Genomic DNA, 21,281 nt, shown 5'->3' on the forward strand with positions numbered 1-21,281 from the left:
CCATCCCCCACCACACTTCGCTTTTCACCAAGTATCCGATACAAACATGCCAGTCACTAAGTTTTCAACCCCGGAAAAGTACCAATACCTCAACGGCTTTGGGTCGTACCATGAGTCGGTCCTCCCTTGCCTGTCACGGCTTCTCAAGTCCACCCTCCCCTGACAAAGATACCTAGACGTACTAACATAACATATTGTTGATTAGGACGGAGGCCATTCCCAATACCCTCCCAATCGGGGCCAATTCGCCCCAAGTCCCCAACCACGGCCTCTACGCCGAGAAACTGTCGGGAACATCCTTCATTGCACCCCGAAGCGAAAACCAGCAGACATGGGTGTACCGTATTCTCCCATCAGCGGCCCATCTTCCATTTGAGCGTGACAATGACTACGAGGCGACCGCAACCATCCATCACATCCCTCAGCAGCTCCGGTGGGATCCATTCGATCTTGACGATAAAGCCGATTGGGTACACTCGTTGAAGCACCTCGGTGGCGTTGGCAGCCCTGCCATGAAGACGGGAATCAGCATCTTCATCTACGCTGCCGGTGTGTCTATGCCGGCACGCCAGGCTTTCTACTCTGCCGATGGAGACTTTCTCATCGTCCCGCAGCACGGAGTAATGGATATCCAGACTGAGCTTGGCCGTATCCTGGCTCGGCCAAACGAGATTGTTGTCATTCCCCGCGGCATTAAGTACCGTGTAGACCTCCCGGACGGACCGGTTCGGGGTTACATCATGGAGCTTCACGATGGCCACTTCAAGCTCCCCGAGCTGGGTCCCATCGGTTCCAACGGGCTGGCTAATGCGCGCGACTTTCAAGCACCGGTTGCTTCGTTCGATGACGCTCCCGAGGATGATACCCCGTGGACGATTTACACAAAATACAATGGAAACATGTTCCTCGCAAACCAGGCCCACACTCCGTTTGATGTCGTAGGATGGCACGGTCTCTATTACCCCTACAAGTACGATCTCGGCAGGTTCAACGCCATCGGCAGCATCAGCTTCGATCACCCTGATCCAAGCATCTACACCGTGCTCACCAACCCGACGGCGGATTTCGTCATTTTCCCTCCTCGCTGGTTGGTGCAGGAGGACACGTTCCGGCCGCCATGGTATCACCGCAACACAATGTCCGAGTTCATGGGGCTCATCATGGGAGAGTACGACGCCAAAACGGGCGGTGGCTTCCGTGCGGCTGGTGCCAGTCTTCACAACGTCATGAGCGCCCACGGCCCCGACGCAGATGCCCACGCAAAGGCTAGCGCGGCGGACCTCAAGCCTTTTAAGGTGGGAGATGGGAGCATGGCATTCATGTTCGAGAGCCCGTTGATGATTGGCGTGACTGATTGGGCCCTGGAAAAGTGTCGCAAGGTGCAGCCGGAGTATAACGCCGAGTCATGGGTACCACTGAAAAGACACTTTAAGTGGCCCACCACCGGCGAGGGGGCGTGATAGAAGTGGGCGTGGAATGATTTCGGTAATCTAGTGAGCATGTTTTGGATAGTACCAAATTGAATGAGTGCTCCTAGTTGAGTGTCATGTATTCTCTGCCCTGAACTGTCGAGATGTATCCAAGTTCTGAGGCCTTGACTTGTGTGGGCACCAAATGTATAATGAGGCGTCCACAATCTTGATGAAGCACACTTGGATGCATTTCTACATCCGCCAGGCCTGTCGAAATTTGTGTGATAGGAACGAAAAAAGAATGCATTGGCGTTACTAGAAGTAAATCCATTACATACAAAATTGCGGTATCCGGCTTGTCTGATTCTACTCAAACCCAATCGCCATTCTTCGAATCACTAGTGACCTCCCCCTCGACCGACATTGACATCGGTTCAGTCGCAGCAAACTCGAGAGGACCGTAGTAGTGTTTTCTCCCATAAAATACCCAAAGTACCATAGATAGTATAAACACGGCACCGAGAATTGTCGCCGCATAGTTCCTGGGAATTTGTTAGCAAGCCACGCGTGAGCGCACATTTTAGGGAGAGTAGTGGGAGGTTAGCTCACATATTGGTAGCGTTGACCGGACTATTAACGGGGAATGACATGAACAAGACCATGAAACAGCCAAACAAAAAGCCGATGATGTGGACTGGCAAGGCGAATTTCCCCATGTTGAACGGTCCTTTCACAAGATCCTTCTTCCACCAGGCTGTGTAAAAGATGTTTATGCCGAGCGGAACCACATAGGAAAGCTGGAACGCGACGAGGACACCCGCCATGATGCCGTAGAATGCCGTAGTATTCCAAATGTAAATCAGGAAAACCGCGATAGAGGGCACGATTAAAATGAGATTGGCGAGAACCGGAACGCCCCAGCGAGGGTGGAGCTTCGCCATGGCCGGGGGGAGGGCGTTATCGCGAGCCATACTCCATATGGCCCGAGATGCGGCACCCCAGAGATCAAAGCCGGCTGCCATCGCCACAGTTGTGCTTATGCAATTGAGAAAGGTGGACAAGGGGACGTTTCCCGTGCTATTGATCAGGATCTGCGTGAACGGGCTCATCAAGCCGATGGGAGAACCGAGAACCGCGTCGATATCGCCGATGCAAAGGATGGCAACGACGATGAACGGAAAAGTCATCAACGCAGTGCTACCAGCTTGCAAAACCACTAGAAACAGGGAGAGAATTGTTAAAAAAAGAGCTGCTCATGAATACTACTGTGGGGGAGGGAATGAAATTGGTGGGTGGGCGTCGCTCACTGGCTCTTGGAACGAGGACATTTGCTCGGGGAATTTCCTCGCTGAAGTGGATTGCCGTGTCTATAGAAAGATAGGCGTAAAGAGCGGCAAGGAGTCCTATGGACCAAGATACAAAATCACTGTCCCAACCGGTGCTGTTTTGGAAGTGGGTGAAGATGTATTTGGCGTCATGCTTCTCCTCCGTGAAACCAGTCAATATGCCGATGACGACGAAATACCCGACAACGTGGAGCACAAGGACTATTAATTGCCATATAAGTCAGTAACCCATGATGAGGGGATTATACCGGAATACGGTTGATCGCGAGAACTCACTCGTCATATTCATATAATGAAGCGTTTTGACAGCGAAAATGTTGACTATTATCCAACAGAACATGCAAGCAATGCAGATCTAGAAGCCACGATTCCATTAGTTTAAGTGAGCGGACAAGGAAAAGATATGAGTGTAGAAATGGATAATTACCACAAACGCATGCCAGGTCTTGGGTTCGTATTCTCTGTTGACTATTACGTACGACTGGATCTGAACTGCAACTCCAATACCACAAGACAAGGCCGCGAGCCAAAGGCCGGCAAGACCAAACCAGGCTGTAGTCCAGCTCTGTTTCGCCGTAGTGTCAGCTATGTAGCACCTCGTTTTTGGTATTCTCTGCGTCGATTACGTACCAGGATTCGAGAGTACTTGGGAGGAGCAAGATTGGCGGACCAAACATACTGTCCTCCAGCGGATGGCCACATACTAGATGTAAAATTCCAGGCTGACGTTAGTCTCCGAACAACATGAATACCAGTGTGGATGTAGCCAAGAGGAGTATAAAAGTATTACACACCTGACGAACTCTGCCAGGGCACAAGCCATGCAGGTGATTCCGACGGAGACAAACACCCAACCCCAGACGAGACCCACGGAACCGCCACCCGCGATACCTTGGGCGATAGAGGCCGTCCAGCCTTCCCACTAGAAGTGATAGTATATTAGCCAGTGACCAGTGTTTTGAAGTCAAGGAAAAGGCATGCTAGATATACCGCTCCGGAGGTGCAGACGGCGACGCTAAAGGCCGTCCAGAAATTGAACCTCTTTTTCACCTGGGCAGTTCCATTTGTTGGGTGTATGACGGATACGGAATCCCTATGAGTAGAGATGACGGCGGATTTCTCTGACTTAGACATGACGATGTCGTGTAGCAAGAGAGTTGATGTATCGGTGGTGATTGGAGGTCAAGTGTTGGCAGAGAAGCCTGAGATGGTTCTTCTGTGTGGTAGTGAGACGACACTCTCGTTTTTTCATCAACGACGGTATTAGAGTATGAAAGAGCGAGGGAAGGCAGGTATAAATAAATGTATCCCAGACAGACGATGCGTTCGGTGTACCGTAGGTCCCAGTCTGCGGTTGCCGTAGAGAACCTTTTTGGACTGTCAGAGTTCTACTTTCTCTGCACTGAAGAAGTAGCACCGCCAACGTTTGTACGCTTATCGGGAAGAAGAGACAAGAGAAAGAGGCGCTATCAGAAGGCAACGCACTATTAGATACACTCTCGTACCTTGTACATCATGCACACCAGGGACCCCGGTAATCCTACGAAGTGAACAAGATTCACAGGTACATCAATATGTAAGTAAATACAAAGTACCTTGGCATCGCCATTGGTTCCGGGGAATTTCAAGTTTGCAAAATGCCCCCAAAAAATAGAGGACATACCACTAGAAATAGCTTTATTAGGACTTTCTAATTACATTACCAGAATATTATGTTCTGTTATCTATTATGGCATTATTTTCTTACTCTTCACCCCGAAGAATAGGCGCAATACAACTATTTCCTTTGTCTACGAAGTTTAAATGTGGCTGTAATCTTATTGATCTTTACAGTGGATTCAATCCCGGAAATATAGAATGGGCTTGTGAAGGACTTTCTTAGCTTTGGGGACATGCAGTACCAGTACTGGTCATGCCGTGTTTCCTCCAGGGTATCCGGGCAGAAGGTAACATCGGAAGGGGGGGCCAGATACGTATGAGACCCTCTCCCGCATCCATTATCTGCGCCCGAGGCCAAATTGGGATGCCTGGTACCGCTAAAGATAAGGGCCCCAGCGGTGTAGGAGCACCGGGTAATCTATTTACAGGCTGGATTTGCGAATCCTTGATGCCAGCCAAGGATATCCAAGCCAAACTCTAATCCATCGGTCCCACACTTTCAGATATCAAGCATGCGCTGCTCTCGTCGAGTGGGGAGTTTATCCACCCCTGCGCGATGCAATCTTCGTCCGGGCTTTTGGATCTGGGATTCTGGGGGAAGCAATATCCTTTACGCAATAGGCCGAATTTGTGCGGGGAAGTGGAGTCGGCGCCCTGGATTGGGATTAGAAGCATCCAGGACAGGTCACTAAGAAGAAGAAGTGGCACATGCGTATTCGCCTCCCGGCAGCTTTTCTAATCTCGTCTGCAATAAGGGCTGGAACGGCTGGGAACTGGAATGGGGCGTGTTGAGGGTGTCATGGGCAGAGGCGACGTCAACTTGCTTGAGAACTAGATACGATGTGGGAACGACACATTCAATTTCCGGCATGATATCGAATATCAACTTGCCACTCGGGGGAAAGGATACTCTGAATTCACTAGAAAATACTGCTGTTATTCTGAAAATCACTAATGCTTAGATTTGCCAAGTCTATGCTGCTACCTATTCTGCTGCATTGACATGCCCCTAGGCTGTTATTACCTGACAGCCAGCTTCGTCTTCCCGACCTTTCGACTCTCAAGGGTGTAGTCACCGCCAGCCGGAAGGGCCAACTCCTCAATAGATCCTGGCTTGTAGCTCTTTACATCGGCCGCCAAGTGATCAAAGTGCTTTTCAGACTCGCTCGTAATATCATACTCAAGAACCCACTCAGGCCGTGGCAAGTTGAGGATCTGCGGGTTCTTCTTGATATAGTCGCTATCAAAATCGGCGTTGTGATAACCATCCCTAACCGAAATGGATGCCATGTGCGTGACGTGCGAGCGGTTGAAGCGAATCCTTTCAAACACGCGAAGGGCCAGGGGTACATCTCCCTTGGCCCGCTGCAGGCAAACAGCCAGAGCAACGCCATCTTCCATGGCCTGAGCTCCACCTTGAGCAGAGGTGGGCAGGTGGCAATGGGCTGCGTCTCCCATCAAAGTGATGCGAGCGGATGGGCTGAGCCACGTCTTCAGGGGTTCTCTCCATACGAGCTTGTAATCAACGAGCTTGTGGGCCGGGGTCGCCCTGACTATCTCATGGAGCCTCTCCTCGAAACCACCTTCCGTCAGACAGGCAAGAACATCTTCCTTCTTTCCCGGGAATGACCAGGACTCGCCAATGTCTTCCGTGTCCTAGAGGGGTTAGGGAAGAACATGGGTATTAGTAACGACACAATCGGGCATTTAGGACTACTAGAGAGAGATAATAATACCTTGTGCGTCAGGACCCAGCCAAGACTGGTTCCCTTCATCCAGGAGTAGACAACCATGTGCAGGTCCTTGGTGATCCACAGCTTAGTTAGATCCGCGGTAGGATCGCAGAAGGGAGCGAGAAGCGGGTTCTTTTTATGGTCGTCGGTCAAGTTGAATTGCGCACGGAAGATGGCATATCCACTATTGACCGTCGTGTCCGGGAGTCCGAGAACCTGCTGCCTCGCAATGGACCGTGGGCCATCAGCCGCGACAACAACGTCGGCAACGTACGTCGCCCCACTGGAGGTAACGACGCTCGGCTTCTCGCCATCGACGTACTGCACAACGCGGTCACCGAGCTTAAATTCCACACCGAGCTCCACGGCGTAGTTGTAGACGATGGTGTGCATCTGGCCTCGGTGACCACCATACTGGCGCCAGAAGTGGTGAGGCTCGAGGATCCAATCCTCTTCCCACATCACCGTGCCGTCGGCCCTGCAGTACTGGAACTTGTCGCCTTGGTTGATACACACCTTCATCAGTTCACGGCCAACGCGGCCATTGTCCCAGGCTTCGATGATACGCCCGCCGTTGGCGAAGAAATCAATGATGTCGCCGTATTCGGAGCTTGTCGGGTATGTCTCAACCACGGTGACTTTCATGCCTCGCAGACGGCACTCGATGGCCGCTGTGAGACCGCCAAAGCCGGCCCCGACAATGAGCACGTGGAGGTTCAGGTTGCTTTGGGTCATTTTTGGGTGGGTGGCGATCTAAACGCTAGGTACAGGTTGTGTTGTAGAGAGGGATGAACAAAATGGCTTGTACGTAAACGGGCAACCTTGGGAGTCTTGGAGTCAATAAGTTCGCTGATTCACGGACTTCTTGTGAAGCGAGATAGTTTTATCCTTGAATTCTTTAATATGTGCAAATCGAAATGTCGCGCTCTGACTTAGTAGATAGGATGCGCGAAGCTCACGGAATCCGCCGACTAATGGGCTCAATCAGCATAACCGGATGTCATCCGATATGATTCGCATTTGGATGGAGGGAAAACCGGGTCGGGAGCGCTGCCATTCGAGATGCGAGGTCCGGAGCGGCGGCATCACACAGAGCCAAAGATTGAACAGAACGTTGGCGGGAAATGAGGCTCGGTCGCTCAGTCGCTCAGGCCTACTGTCTGCACAACAGACAACAGGACAGACGGGATGGAACGCCGGAAATAATCATCCAATTATTTTTATTTCCTAACACACTCACGGAATAATACATGATTGGGTCACCATTCCGCATTGCACCGTTACCTGATTCGGGTCTAGCTCCGAAGTGATCTGCTTCCTGCCCACCCGAGACCCCGAGAGTCTGGACTCTGGACTCTGGACTCTGGAGACGAGGGCGAATGGAGGCAAGGTTTTCCCACCACACCACCACACACGGTATCTCCAATGGTCTGATTGCTTGATTCTTCAACCGGATAGCAGCCTTTCCACTTTCTTTTGTTTTTCCTTAAAATTTCTTAGTCCGACTCTCTTTGGCACCCATAAGTCGTACAACAACAAAGCTCACGAGAGCTATCGCGTAGGCAAGGCCGGCAAAAAGAATCAATCCTAGGTAGTCCCCCTTTGCAACCTGAAGGATCTGCCCTCCGAGTGGGACACCGATCAAGGAACTAGCAATAGCAGCGTTGGTTAGTCCTGGAATGTGTTGCGCGGCAGTTCTCCGGGGGGAGGTTATTTACCCAAAACTTGCAAAACTATAAACTGCTGTAAACGTTTTCCCATAGTCTTCGGTTTTGCAGAGCTGCCCGATGCATACGGGAACAAGGCTGATGCCACTGCCACTTCCAAGTCCAAAGAGAATGACAAATGCCGTCAACCCAGGAACCTTTTGGCCGGCTGGAAGCCATATCCCAAATACCGATACGAGACATAGAGCCAGCGCAATGATTTGAGCATTGAACCGGCCTATCTTGTCGCCCATCCACCCGGGGAGCCAACGGCCAAGCAGCGAACCCACGTTCAAAAGCGTGACCATCCGGTATGCCACCTCGCTAGACATTCCGTGTGATATAGCATAGGATGCGGCATATGTCAATGGTATAAAGAGGCCTAGCTCGATGAAGAGCGCCCCAGTTGCCAAGATTGCCATCCGCGGCTTAAGCAGAATTCGTAGGTCCGGGACGAAAGCGAATCGTGAGCTTCCTGGTGCGGCGGTAAATCGGCTGCGCATAAGAAGAAAGCCCGTCACCACGAACGGCACCATAATGAGAGCCATGGCTCTCATCGTCCAGGCGAATCCTATTTTCGGCACCAGAGCGCTTATTATCAGCGGTGAAACGATGCCTCCGACGCTCCCGCCCGAAATGGCCAGCCCAGTAGCCAAGCCGCGGCGTCTTAGAAACCAATGCTGCACGGTTCCGACGGCAGGAGTGAAAAGAAGGCAGGTGGCGCAACTCCCAAGAACTCCGAAACAGAGGAAGAAGTGCCAATATTCCTGACAGCTCCCAAGCGCGAGGTAGGTAGCTGTCAACAAGAGCGCACCGCACAGGGAGAGGAGTCTCGGACCATGGGTGTCGAAAATGGGACCTAAAGGAAGGCCGGCAAAGAAGCTGAAAAAATTGTAAAATCCAAAGATCCATCCGATACTCCCCGGGCTGCTGGACTTGAGTTGGTTCCCCGAAATGTAGTCGCGATACACGCCCACCGAATTCATCATGGACAGAGCAGCAAACAGGGAGCAGAAAGAACCGAATAAGCATATCCACGCCGACTTTCCGCCGTCCGGGTACTCATCACTATCGCAATCAGCCCCATCATTCGGTCGGGGAGTGGGAGGTTCTAATCCAGGCTGGATTGCTGCAGCCGGGTTCATCGTGTTGTAGTCAACCGCGCCTGCTTCTTCTCCTCTCTGTTGTTGAAGGCAACGCTGGTCCATTTTCCATTGCACCGTGAATACGGACCAAAAGATTTGACCTTGAGATTCGGTAGCCGTTTGATTTCCAGGCAATCTTTTCGGGAAGATTCCAACGGCGCTGCAATATTGCGTCAAGAGGTGGAACGGGCGAGAATCGGAGCCATGGATCAATACACTATTGGCTCTGCAGCAAGCGACGACGTGTTTTACGCTATGGGCCTTCACTCTTCCTGGCGCAGTAGCTTGGATGTTGTATTTAAACCACCAGCGGGCTCGACCGAATTCCAAAAATAAATCACCAGACGTTTATAGCATCTTGAATTCTAGTATTTACGTGCCGTTATCCATCCCACAGTTCAATATGGTTTTCGAGTGGCAAGACGAGGGCAAGTTCCATCGAGTCCCCAAGCTCGAGCCCGGCCCGCCTAATGTCTACTTTGGTAAGCGGCATCCATGATTTCTTGGGTGTGGACCAGGCATTTACTTGATTCGCGCTTACTCGTGTTGCCAAAGGCGATGTTTTCTCAACTGCATCTAAGGATGCGGCAAACCCCTTAACTGGGTCCTTCTTTCTTCTCGAGAAGCTGGACAACCCCGACCCGGCTCCCAAGTATGACTACGACGAGAGTGGTGTGGTATTGAAGGGTGAGTCAGAACGATGCTAGAAAAGTAGAGATCTGTGGAAAACGAAGAAAAACTAAGTTCTAATGTCTCATTACACAGGCGAGTTGCACATCGCGGATGAAGCGGGCAACACGGCTAAGCTGTTGCCTGGTGATACCTTTTTCATCCACCGCGGAAGCACCATCGTGTTCTCCACCCCTCGTTTCGCCGTTGCTTACAAGGTTGCGGCTCGTCATACGCATTAAGGCAGCACGGAATGGATGGGGGAATCAGGAATTGAAAACCGAGCATATGGGCGTGAGTTGGTGATGAAGAGTTAGGAACAAGATACATAGACTACCTCTATCAAACTCATTGCATGAAAATTCCATTCACCTACTACCACAACTGCTATGTTCGATGTTTTTCCCGTCCGGCTCGCAATCGTCGTCCCCAGTCTCCATTAACTCAATAAATTGAGGTTAGATATACCTTTGACATATTGCTCTCAAATATTCTTGGATGTGTGAATGAGTTGAGGGATCGCGCGTATGCTGGCGTAGATGAGGATAGGTTTATTCACGCATCCGTAATGAGTCTCACATCTCGCGGGATACGAGGCATAACACAGTCACATCGGAATCATAGGATACGGACGACTTCATAGCCCAAAAGGAACCCGGCGGCTAGTATTTGTTACTCTGTAGGAAGAGTGAAATATTTAACCGTCTTCGTCGTTAGCCACCCATCGAGTGCTTCTTCTCCCATATCACGACCGAATCCAGATTGTTTAACTCCTCCGAATGGCGTATTCGAATGCAGCATTCCCCAACAATTAACGGTAACCTGGCCACATTCCAATGCCGAAGACACGCGCTGCGCTCTGCTCACATCGTTGGTAAACACAGCAGCGCCGAGGCCATACTCGCTAGCATTCGCCTTTGCGATAACCTCGGATTCTGAGGTAAACTTGGCAATCGACTTCAGTTGAATTCCAGTTAGCGATATAATCAGGGATACAAGGGGCGTTACGCAAGGATTAGTACTGACAGCCACAGGTCCAAAGATCTCCTCTTGCATAATGCGAGCATCATCAGGCACGTCCGCAAAAGCAGTGTTCGCAACAAAGTAGCCGTTTCCGGGAAGGTCCTCGCCTCCAGCCAGCAGACGGATACCGGATTCTTTAGCATATCGGATGTACTCTGTAATCTTTTCCCTCTGCCTCTGACTGATAACAGGACCCTTGGTGGTTTCGCTCAAGAGCGGGTCACCATGAGATGTCTTGGCCAGTTTCTCGGCAAAGGCAAGGAGGAAGTTGTCGTAAATGCTCGCGTGGACATAGATGCGCGATCCCGCGGCACATACTTGCCCGTTGTTAGCGGTTATCCCCGTGGTGGTCCAGAAGAGAGCATTATTCAAGTCGGCGTCGGCAAACACGATAGAGGGACCTTTTCCGCCTAGTTCTAGAGTAACCTTCTTCAAGTTCGAAGAGGCCGACGCTTTAAGAATCTGACGGCCCACCACCGCGCTGCCAGTGAAGGCAATCTTCTTTACATCTCTGTGCTCGGCGAGGGCTTGGCCAGCAACAGAACCGAGACCACAGATGATGTTTATTACGCCGGGGGGAAAGCCAGCCTCCTTCACAAGGGCCGCTAGCTTTTGGCCGTACAAGGGAGCCAACTCCGGCGTCTTGATGATTAGCACGTTTCCAGCGGCAATGGCAGGCGCGAGCTTCCAGATAGTAATCATGCTGTTCATCCGTATTAGCACGGCGCCAGAGTCTATCGAATTCTTTCTGTCCTCGAAGAGGAATCATGGAGGAGACTCACAGAGGTGCATTCCAAGGCACAATGGCCGCACACACTCCGACCGGTTCACGTCGGGTGTAGGCGTGTCCCTGGGGGATGCTCAGCAGTTGGCCAGTAATTTTATCGGCCCAGCCAGCAAAATATCGGAGCGTATCGGTCGCCTGGGTGATATGCAGCGCCTTCGACTCCCCAAACAAGATTCCCGCATCGAGAGCTTCAAGGCTAGCAAGATCGTCGGCATTGCTCTCGATGAGATCAGCAAGGCGATTGAGTAGCTTGCCTCTGTCGGAAGGAAGGATAGTCCTCCATGAGCCATAAAAGGCGGCCTGGGCCGCTGCAACAGCCGCGTCGACATCCTCTCTCTGAGCTGCTGATACCGAAGCAAGACGATCGCCCGTCGTTGGATTCTCCACATTCAACTCAGATCCTCCCGCTGCGAGGCGAAAGGCATTGTTGATGAAAAGCCCCGTATTGACTATGCTCTCGACAAATTAGTCGCGGTGTAACTGGTGCTTCACATACGGTATTGGGGATCTGTGGTAAGAGGAGAATTGAAGCTAGGCTGTGCACCTACCGATAACAGGCTGTCCGCCGAAGCCAATCACCTTGATTTCACTCATGGTTTATGGGGATGTCCAGGAATTTGAAACCGGCCGATGATGATAGTGACTGCCTAAACTACACAAGGGTAATTTTATGGGCTTGTATCTGTGATTCTTGATGAGAACATATAATCTTTGAAGTCTTTACAGATGTATACATACATATTTATATATATATACTATATACACACGTCTTGGTGATCGCTGACCCACAACTCAGACTTTCGGCCAGTCAGATAAAATTCCGGACCAAAAAGCCTGCTCAAACTAGACGCGTTCCGTGCGCGCATAGAGGAGGAGCTCCTGCATGAGCAATCGCCCGCCTCTAGGTGATCTTGAGAACTCATGACCCGCCTCATCGACTACAGTCAAAGTCAAGTTGCCCAACCCTACACGGACGGCGATGGTAGCGACGGTGACATCCACCTAAAAACCCGAAGCGAGCAGTTTGTCGCCAGCTCCCTTTTCATGTTTATCGAGGCGCAGATCGGCGCGCCTCATCCGTAGATGCATAGGGGCGTAGTAATGCCCTCCGCCTGATATCCTAGTAGAAAGGGGCGAGAGTGATGAATCGTCAACATGTCGCTCTGCTTAAGTCCAGAAGATATATTTAAGATAACCCTCACCAAAGATTGCCATGTTCAGGTATACAACATCTTTGTCCTAGCAAACCATCATCAAGGGTCGTGGCTTACTATCAGAAAACTACTATTAGTAGAGCATCTCAAATTTGGAGAGGGGTTACACACAAGTCAAGGTCCTTAGCAAGCTCCAAAATCCAGCCGACGAATTCGGCTATTTCCTACATATACACCTCGGGGATTTCTGAGCGGGCCGGCACCTTGACTTCGTAGATAGCCAGATAGTCCTTTGCCTCATAGTCCTATTCTTTAGCAAGGGTCCGTCGATGCAAGTTGTAAAGCCCCGGGCTGAGCGATGTTTGTCGTTGCGAACTCGTGGCTCTCCTACGCGGAAGGCCACTTAGTGTGCATGTGAGACTAAGCTCTTCTCCTTTGCCTTATACCAGAGCCAGAGACCCCCCTTTGGCTATAAATAAACACACACACCCGTCCGCGGATGTGTGGATGTTGGGAGCGTCTTTTTGCGCCAAGCGGCTTTAGTAGATTGCCCTAGGCGAGATAGGCGCCCCATGCCCTGCATGAGTGTGGAGATGTTCTAGTGGTATTGGATGATGAGTCCCTTGCTGCAACACGACTGCATATTCAGGCTATATGTACTAAGGCTCATTGATGTCATAAGTACTTCATAGTGTGCTTTAGGATTGTTAAAGTTGTTAATAGCTTTCTACCTATTGGATAAGGAGGTACTAGATCTGATCGTTAGAACCTGAAAGCCAGCTATCACCAGGTTTGCACTTGTCTGCCTGATATACGACATACCGTTAGTAAATGTACGAGAAAAGTGTCTAGTGCGTGTAGGCTATGACATAGGGAATGTGGTTAACCTGTTCCCTAGGCATAGGTATATATGTAAAGGGTAGGGTTGGGAGGAGACTTACTGCGAAACCTACGGCGATGCTGTCAGTGTTAGTACCCGATGGCTATCGCCCACCTATTCCTTATATAGTTCGATGGTCCGAAGGAGAACCGGGCTCTTTCCAAGGGTGTTATACAACACCTCCCCACGGCGGGATGGCAGTAGGCATAGGTAATCGCGGCACAAGATATCGAACATGTAACTCAACCCTCCGTCGATATCCGTCTGGACGGCGTGGGCGTGCTCCGCGGTCGCCGCCTTTGTAGCCGAATTTCTGGTGTTGGTAGGGTTAAATATATCGATGTTATGTGCATCGAAAGATACAAGGGAGGCGTGAGAGTATGTCGCGAAGTTGACCCGGGGGGGCGCTACCTTATCAAAGCGGCAGACTGGGTATCTTGGCCGGGATTCTGAGTTAATGATATCTCGGCGTCTGGGCCTCGGCCCAGACGCTTCCGCTGTTGCTGGCATACCGCCGGGACGGCGCCTGCGAGCGGTTCCCCGAAAGGCAGGTCTTCCGTGAGTATGGCGCAGGGGGGTACGGACGTTCCAGGGAAGAAGGTAGTACCGTCGGGTAGGACAAGCGGGGTTAAGAGAAAGGTTGCGCCAATCGTCGAGGCCCAACGCCCTGCAGGCCTCGGACAAGTCCTCTTCCTGCGGTGGGTTCTCTGGCACAACTGGCGGAAGGGCAAAAGCCCTTCTGGTCGATGCGACGGCCTTTTGACGTTCGTCATCGTCTTCGATGGCATCTGTCATAGCACTGGACTGTAATAGGAATTCTTGGAGTACGTCGTGGTCAACTAATGCACCAAGGCGTGAGGGCGACTCGGTGGGCGGCAATGACAAGGGTCAACGATTCCTCGTCCATAGGCGGCAGTCGGCTTAGATTCGAGTTGGTTGCCTTCTCTTCCAGTGCCGCCGGTAGGTTTGGGCCTGGCTGTAACGTGGTTATCGTATGAACGCGGGCCTTGATCAGGCGAAGTCTCAGCTCATCGAGCTGCTCTGGTGGGGTGGCTAATACGGGGGCCAAGGGAGGTGGAGAGGGAGCGGCGGCCCTAGACTTGAGGGCGGCTTGGATATTCGGGGTTTGGGGGTCGGTTACCTCGGCGGCGCTGATGAGGTTTGGGCGGTATTTGGGGTCGGCGTAGAAGACGGGTACTAGGGCATTATTGCTCCCGTTGGCGCGTGGGCGTATAGTAAGGTGTTGTACGCGTCGGGATGAGTACTTTCCAGGTCAGCTTGGAATTTTTTTTTCCCCCTTAAAAAAAGACTGACATATAGAAGTCCACTTTCACCTACCCCTATCACCACGAGCAACTGCAGTTTCATCGCGAAAAGATTACGCGTTTCCACCATTGCAGAAATAGTTCGTCAAAGGCCAGGGATTTCAATCCACTTGTAATAGCAGTACTACCATGTTGTCATGGCTTTTTGTGGCATCGATGCGTTCTAGCATATAGCACCCGCGAAATCCAATAGCAAATATGAAATCTGGTCGGATGGAGTCACCGGCTGGTTGAAGTTTATTGACAACCGGGGCTTGTTCCGTACCGCAAGTGATGAAGTTCTTCTGTAGAGAGTCTAATTGACAAGCGTCAGTCGCTAAAACGGTTCTAAATGGGTAACATATCCAGATACTCACCGATGCTCTCTGGGAGTTGGATGATTCGCCAAGACGAGGGCTCAGGACATCCTCCACCCATGTTCTACAGGAGAGGAAGTCCGCCTCCAGAGAGTCTAATTCAAAAGCGTCAGTCGCTGAGAAGCTTCCAACGAAGTGATAATCATCCTGATACTCACCTATACTCTCTGGGAGTTGGGTGATTCCCTGAGAGTCGAGGGCTACGGGGACATCTTTCACCCATATCCTGCTGGAGAAAAGTTCCCCCGTCCTCAGAATGCTTGGCTTCTGCCGGGATACTGCGGATTACTGCCTCGGCATCCCTGACTCTTGGTCAACGACCCGCTTCTCGTACTTTCAAGGGGGGTTCTTATCGTCATCGTGCATGTTACTCACAGAACCCCTCCGAATCAAACAGATAAAGGTCATGGAAGACTCTAGCTTGACAATCTTCTTCCCATACTGCCAGGAAGGGGACTCATTGGCCTCGGTGGCATGAAGCTTGCTGGTCTCCAAGGACAGGCATCGGTGTATCTACCGGATATATATAAAATAAAATAAAATAAAATAAAATAAAATAAATCAAAGCCGGCGCTAGAGCACTTCGGTAATTTCGAGTCAGAAAAAGCCAGATCGAGGAGTGCGTGGCGGGAAGGATGAACAGACCCTGATTGACAAGTGTGGCACTGGACCGGCCCGCCAGAGGGATTTAACTCGATTTGGAAACGTGTGGTTGGAATTGATCAATGGCTTTGTCATCTGGAACCCGTTTCGACTACACAATTGTACTAAGACATTGCTGGGGATCGTGGTCGAAACGGGTCCAAGTTACTTCGTAGAGCTTGGAGGAATGAGACTCTTGATTGTGAGGAGGTTTGGGTCAATTGACCATGCCGATGATGATGAAAAGTATAAAATGAATTTATTTCCAGCTCTGTGTGTGCAACCCTTTATATATTAGGTCTTGTGTCACGATAACATGCCAATTTCCAGCCTGGCATTTCAGGTTTCCATCGAGCTACACATCGAATAATTATAAGGGAGCGTCCCCTTCGGGTCTACGATCATGTTCAGCTGTTCGATCCATTCACAGTTTCACGTCTCAAGAGCTAATGTCAAGTAAAACGACCTATTGGGTATCACCAACGGCTACCTAAAAAGGGGATCCTATCTATTTTACACTCCTAGAAACAAAAACAGAACTGAGAAGAAAACGAGTCAAATCATCATTGCCTCTGCCGAAGCTCAAAGCACCGTTGAGCAATCCCAAAAGATATCGAACTTGATGGAGCCAATTATCCATGATGTCGCCAGTCTGTGTTGTTTCCACCTAATATCCGAATCCCATCCCCTTTTCTTTCTACTCGGTTCATATGGCGCCGAGGAAGCCCGTGGTTGATGCCAGACCAAGACGCAGGCATGCCTTGAGTACGATGAATCGAGCTTTCGGTAAGGCCTGTCCTCCCAGTTAGCCTCATGTCAATGCAGGAAGAGTCGGCTTTCCAAGTTGATAAATACCTTTGCTTTCAATCTAGTTACATCGCATTCCAGCCTGAAAAGGCGCGTTGGTAATACTCAGGAATCTCCGGAACAGGGGGCGCCTCGCCATCCGCAGGCAAAGGGGGCGATCCCGGGGCCGAAGCCGGAGCCGAAGAGGAAATAGCCGTCAAGTCATCTCCACGAGGACGACGTCGACCAATCTTCAAAGTGGGGAAATTCATGAATCGGGATCGCGGCTTAGTCGGGTTCTCGGCGTCCGAGGTCGATCGGAGTCCATGAGGCGTCTGGGATCGTTTAGGGACGTTCTCGATCCGTCCTCGGGCCTCGCCATCCTTCTCCTTACGACGCTCGCTGGAAGAAAGTCTAAGCTTAGTGAAGCGACCGGAAATCTTGTGGGCCTTCTCCTTGATCTGGTTCAGTTTCTCCCTGAAGGTGGACTTGGGGGGCGTGTCATCATCATCGGAGAAGTCAAAGTAAGACTTGACGCCGGGATGGTCTTGGGGGAGAATCTCGGGTTGTCCATCCTTACCGGCTACCATGACGTAGCTGACGGCGGGGTCGAGGGCGGCGGGGTTTAGCGGCTGGGGCTGGGGTTTGGGCTTTGGCTGGGCTTCATTGGGGAGCGGGATTCTCTGCGACCCGTTGGCCTTGTTACCAGCGCCCAAATGATCCGCGAAGGAAAGTATCTCGTCGGCATCTTGGCTTCCCTGGCCTTCTGGCTGCTTATTCTTAGCCCGGAGTCGGTGATTGGCGGGTCGGGACAGCACATTCGTCTTTCTAAGCGATGTTCCCTCACTAAAGGCGTCTTCGTCATCCACGAGTTTACTCGAAAAGGCCTTGCGTTCCTAATCAGGCCTCGAGCCCGTGAAGGGGTTAGAGGGTACGTCAGCTGCCTTTGAGGTCATGTTGCTGTCACCCGAGTTGACCTGCATGATTCCACAAGCCGTGGCCGCCCTGTTACGTTCAATGGCGGTGATACCCTCATCGGGGTTCTTGGCCAACTTGGAAGACGATCCGAACGACGGAAGGCGGTCCTTGGCTTGCCCAGAGGGTAAGGGGAAATCTCGCTTTATAACCTCGAGCATATCAACGGGAGGGTTTTTCGCCGCGGCCGCTCTCATGCATTCCAGAGGTCTATCCCCATGAGGAGTGTTCGCCAACTTGGAAGACGATCCGAACGACGGAATGGTGTCCGTGGATTTCACGGGGAAGTCTCTTTTTATGACCTCGAGCATATCAACGGTAGTGTTCTTCACAGTGGGCTCCCTGTTGCATTCCGTATCGCTATCCTCTTTGGGAGTCTTCGCTGGCTTGGATGACGATCCGGCGGTATTCTTCGCCATGGCCGTTCTGTTCCATCCCATAGCGATATTACCCTCATCAGGAGACGGTCCGGAGGACGGAAGGGGGTCCGTGGATCTCGTGGGGAAATCTCTCTTTATGACTTCGAGCAAATCAACAGTAGTGTTCTTCGCCATGGCCGCTCTGTGGCGTTCCATAGCGCTCTCCTCTTCAGGAGTCTTCTTTGGGAGGGTATTCATCAACGCGACTACTCTGTTCCAATCCATAGCGATATTGCCATCATCGGGAGGCGGTCCGGATGACGGACGGGGCTCCATGGTTTTCATGGAGAAATCTCGCTTTATGACCTCGTGCATATCAACGGAATTGTTCTTCACGGTGGCCGCTATGTTGTGTTCCGTATCACTATCCTCTTCGGGCGTCTTCGCTGACTTGGAAGACGATCCGCGCGATGGAAGGGGGTCCATGGCTTGCCTGGAGAAGTTTCGCTTTGTGACCTCGAGGATATCACCGGAAGTGTTCTCCACGGTGGCCGATCGTCCAGGGGAAGAATTAGCAGTCAGGTCCTCCCGCTTCTTTGGCTCAGATTCTTCACCCTCGATCTTCGGGGAGAGAAGAGGACGGCACTCCTCATCGTTGACCTTCGGGTCCTTCACCGGTTTGTGCTTCGGCATGGTTCCGCTCTGATAATCGCGTTTGTTAGCAGATGCGATTTGGGTGCGTGCTCTCTTAATTCTAAGGGCGTCCTCAGCCGTGAGATGGCGTACAGTAGGACGTGCTTCGGGAGTCGACGTCGTTAGGTAGACAGGCGTAACTGAGCGCAGGACGGAGGGAAGGTCTTTGTTTACCTGGGAATTGCCACCACGCAGGCCTCGAAGAGGGTTCTTGGGGGGAATTGGGGGTGGTGAGGCCATGGCAACAGTTGGGGGTGGTGGTGTCACCGTGATGATTGGGATGGTTGGGAACTGGTTTGGTGGAGACTTCGCTTTCCGAATCTCGAGCGCGGGAGTGACAACAGAGTCGGTTTGTGGGTTTGCTCCGCTCGAACGAGGAGGAGGGATTTGGGAATCCGTATCCGCCTGGTACTGGATTGGAACGTTCTGCGTGAGCGATACGTGGGAATCCACCGACTTGGTTGCTCTCTGTGGTGCCGAGGAGGAACTGCCTTCCTGCTTTGGCTGGATGGGGCGTCCTCGCTGAGGCACTGGGGGAAGTTCTTTAGTGGGCGGCGGGTAAGGGGACTGCCGGGGGAAGTATTTCAGACCAGCAGGGGTCAGGACAAGCACTCCACTCGATTGAGGAAGAGGGGATGGGGATTCAGTCTCCGCCTTGTGTTGGATTGGAGTCTTCTCCGTGGGTGAAGTGTGACAATGGACCAACTTCGTTGATGTTTGCGGCGTTGAGGGGGAACCGTTTTCCTCCTTGGGCTGGTTGAGTTGTCTCAGGCGAGGAGCTTCAAAAAGTTTGTTCGTGGGCGGTGGAGAAAGGGATTGCCCAGAAAGGTATTTCAATAGGGCAGGGGATAGGATAGGAGAGTCAGGACGTGGCTTGTCTGGTGTCCCTGGCCGACTTGGTTCATCAGAAGGTTCAGGGGAGAAAGAACCTATGAGGGACTCCGTTGAGTCAAAAGCGCCCAGTTGTTTCCTTATATCCTGCTCCAGGGATACCATGGTGTCATTGCCCAATTCCTCTTCTTCTCCACACTCCATATCAGCAGAGGGTTTGTGGAACTCGCAGACATGCATGCAAGATACGGTTGTGGAGGACGTGGTGGCTGTAGTAAGTGAACAGCAGTCTCCTCCTTTTGCGATCTTGTTGCTGAAAGTCTTTTCAATGACATTCGTTGGTGTAGATTCACCGTCTTGCTCCTTGTTGGCATGGAGGGGTGACAATGCAGATTCACTCTTCTTGAGATAAAGCCTGTTGTGAGAAAGGGGATGGGAATTGATGGGGATGTGAGAAGAATAGTTTGCAGGGCTATAAATGACCTCGCTTAGACCTGAGTTCTGCTTCGAGGGGCCAGCCATGTGCAGGTTTTTTTCAACCTCACTGCTAGCATAAACAAGGGAAGGAATAATGGCTTGTTGCTCGGGTACGGATAGTCGACCAGCCTGGTACCTGTTCCTTAGGTACGCGCTTGGGACTCGAGGCCTCCAAGGCGACGAGCTACTTCCACTAATGGAAAACACGCCGGCGAACGGGTTGTCGTCACCTAAGTCAATCTCTGGAAGCACGGGAGTCTCGTCTACCGTCGCGTTCCGAGCAGATCCTTCGTTGAGATTGTGTGGACGTGGCTTCGCCAGGACCTTCGCCCCCTTCAGCGACGTTAATTGAGTAAATCTCTTCCAAGTGAAGTTGGTGAGTGACAAGGACTTCTAGCCCTTGTCTATACCCTGCTCGACACTGGGTAATGGCTCGTTCGGTTCGTTCTTCGAGGGACCAGATTTGGGAATAATGTAGTGCGATGGAGATCCGTGGGGGGCGGGCTTGAACTGGTTACGATCAACCGATGGTGGGATTCGAGGGATAATGAGGAGGTTTTCCTCCTCGCTTGTCCATGCCCAGCGCTTCTCCGGCGCGGGAAGAGGGTTGGAGCCGCCTTCTTGGTCGACTCTGGCCTGTTCGATAAGGTACATTCGTGTATACTCCATTGGGCCGATTTTTGGGGCTGCGAAAGTAAACAAAGGGGTGTCGCGATCCTCCATTGTGACTGGAGAGGGTTCGAACGTCGCTGGTTTAGGGAGATCGCCGATGTCAGAGACCGATAAACGTCTGGCTTCCAGATCATTGGGAGAAACTGCACTAACTGCGGCGGCCAGAGTCTCGATGGAACTTGTGTCTGACGGCGCTGTCGGGCTGCTGGCACCAGCTTTGCTAAGATGGCTTGTGGGGGGATCTAGTTGCTCAGAGAGGCGTTCACCCTCTGGGTCCTCGGCTATGGGTACCAAGGTGGTCTCGAGTCGCTTAGCTGCATCGTACCGTCGAGGCCGTCGGTGCGTGGCTTCAAACCAAGAAGCCAGTTGGGGGCCTTCGTCCTGGCTACCAACCTCCGACTCATCGGTTGCAATGGAGGGTCCTTTGACTGTCTTTGCGCTTTGGTGGGATTTATCGGTGTCGTCGGAGTCTTTGAGTTGGATCTCGCCACGAGAAGGAACCTCGGTAGAGATGATGAGGCTCATTTGTGCGAGGGTTCGATCATCTAGACCCAAATCGTCGGCTAGTGGGTGTCGATGAAAGACCATGGTTGTTGACAGCGTCTCCTTATTGAAATCCATCACGACTTAAAACAAGGAGATCGTTTATGA

General features: G+C 51.7%; 6 protein-coding genes across 6 annotated transcripts; 2 read left to right on the plus strand and 4 right to left on the minus strand.

Annotated features, from left to right (window-relative positions):
• Positions 1-46: 46 nt before the first annotated feature.
• Positions 47-1,460, plus strand: SAPIO_CDS5012 (Homogentisate 1,2-dioxygenase; the record flags this gene model as incomplete). The annotated part of the gene is made up of 2 exons (XM_016787419.1): positions 47-147; positions 206-1,460. The coding sequence occupies 2 exons, from the start codon at positions 47-49 to the stop codon at positions 1,458-1,460; spliced, it is 1,356 nt and encodes a 451-aa protein (XP_016642921.1).
• Positions 1,461-1,782: 322 nt separating this feature from the next.
• SAPIO_CDS5013 (uncharacterized protein) lies at positions 1,783-3,892 on the minus strand (the record flags this gene model as incomplete). Its single annotated transcript, XM_016787420.1, has 8 exons — positions 1,783-1,954; positions 2,022-2,628; positions 2,720-2,959; positions 3,035-3,113; positions 3,186-3,323; positions 3,389-3,461; positions 3,553-3,680; positions 3,749-3,892. 8 exons carry the CDS (start codon positions 3,890-3,892, stop codon positions 1,783-1,785), a joined length of 1,581 nt encoding a protein of 526 aa, XP_016642922.1.
• A 1,545-nt stretch (positions 3,893-5,437) lies between these two features.
• Positions 5,438-6,885, minus strand: SAPIO_CDS5014 (putative Monooxygenase; the record flags this gene model as incomplete). The annotated part of the gene is made up of 2 exons (XM_016787421.1): positions 5,438-6,073; positions 6,154-6,885. 2 exons carry the CDS (start codon positions 6,883-6,885, stop codon positions 5,438-5,440), a joined length of 1,368 nt encoding a protein of 455 aa, XP_016642923.1.
• Positions 6,886-9,404: 2,519 nt separating this feature from the next.
• Positions 9,405-9,912, plus strand: SAPIO_CDS5015 (uncharacterized protein; the record flags this gene model as incomplete). The annotated part of the gene is made up of 3 exons (XM_016787422.1): positions 9,405-9,483; positions 9,557-9,688; positions 9,767-9,912. The coding sequence occupies 3 exons, from the start codon at positions 9,405-9,407 to the stop codon at positions 9,910-9,912; spliced, it is 357 nt and encodes a 118-aa protein (XP_016642924.1).
• Positions 9,913-10,342: 430 nt separating this feature from the next.
• Positions 10,343-12,074, minus strand: SAPIO_CDS5016 (Aldehyde dehydrogenase; the record flags this gene model as incomplete). The annotated part of the gene is made up of 4 exons (XM_016787423.1): positions 10,343-10,627; positions 10,697-11,396; positions 11,476-11,929; positions 12,029-12,074. 4 exons carry the CDS (start codon positions 12,072-12,074, stop codon positions 10,343-10,345), a joined length of 1,485 nt encoding a protein of 494 aa, XP_016642925.1.
• Positions 12,075-12,858: 784 nt separating this feature from the next.
• On the minus strand, positions 12,859-21,218 carry SAPIO_CDS5017 (uncharacterized protein; the record flags this gene model as incomplete). The annotated part of the gene is made up of 11 exons (XM_016787424.1): positions 12,859-12,939; positions 13,576-13,583; positions 14,027-14,313; positions 14,363-14,711; positions 15,105-15,134; positions 15,192-15,290; positions 15,354-15,462; positions 15,571-15,679; positions 16,714-17,519; positions 17,601-20,245; positions 20,369-21,218. 11 exons carry the CDS (start codon positions 21,216-21,218, stop codon positions 12,859-12,861), a joined length of 5,373 nt encoding a protein of 1,790 aa, XP_016642926.1.
• Positions 21,219-21,281: the final 63 nt, after the last annotated feature.

Source organism: Scedosporium apiospermum (genome assembly GCF_000732125.1).
Source record: "Scedosporium apiospermum strain IHEM 14462 chromosome Unknown SEQ_SAPIO_0096, whole genome shotgun sequence".
Classification (NCBI taxonomy): Eukaryota; Fungi; Ascomycota; class Sordariomycetes; order Microascales; family Microascaceae; genus Scedosporium; species Scedosporium apiospermum.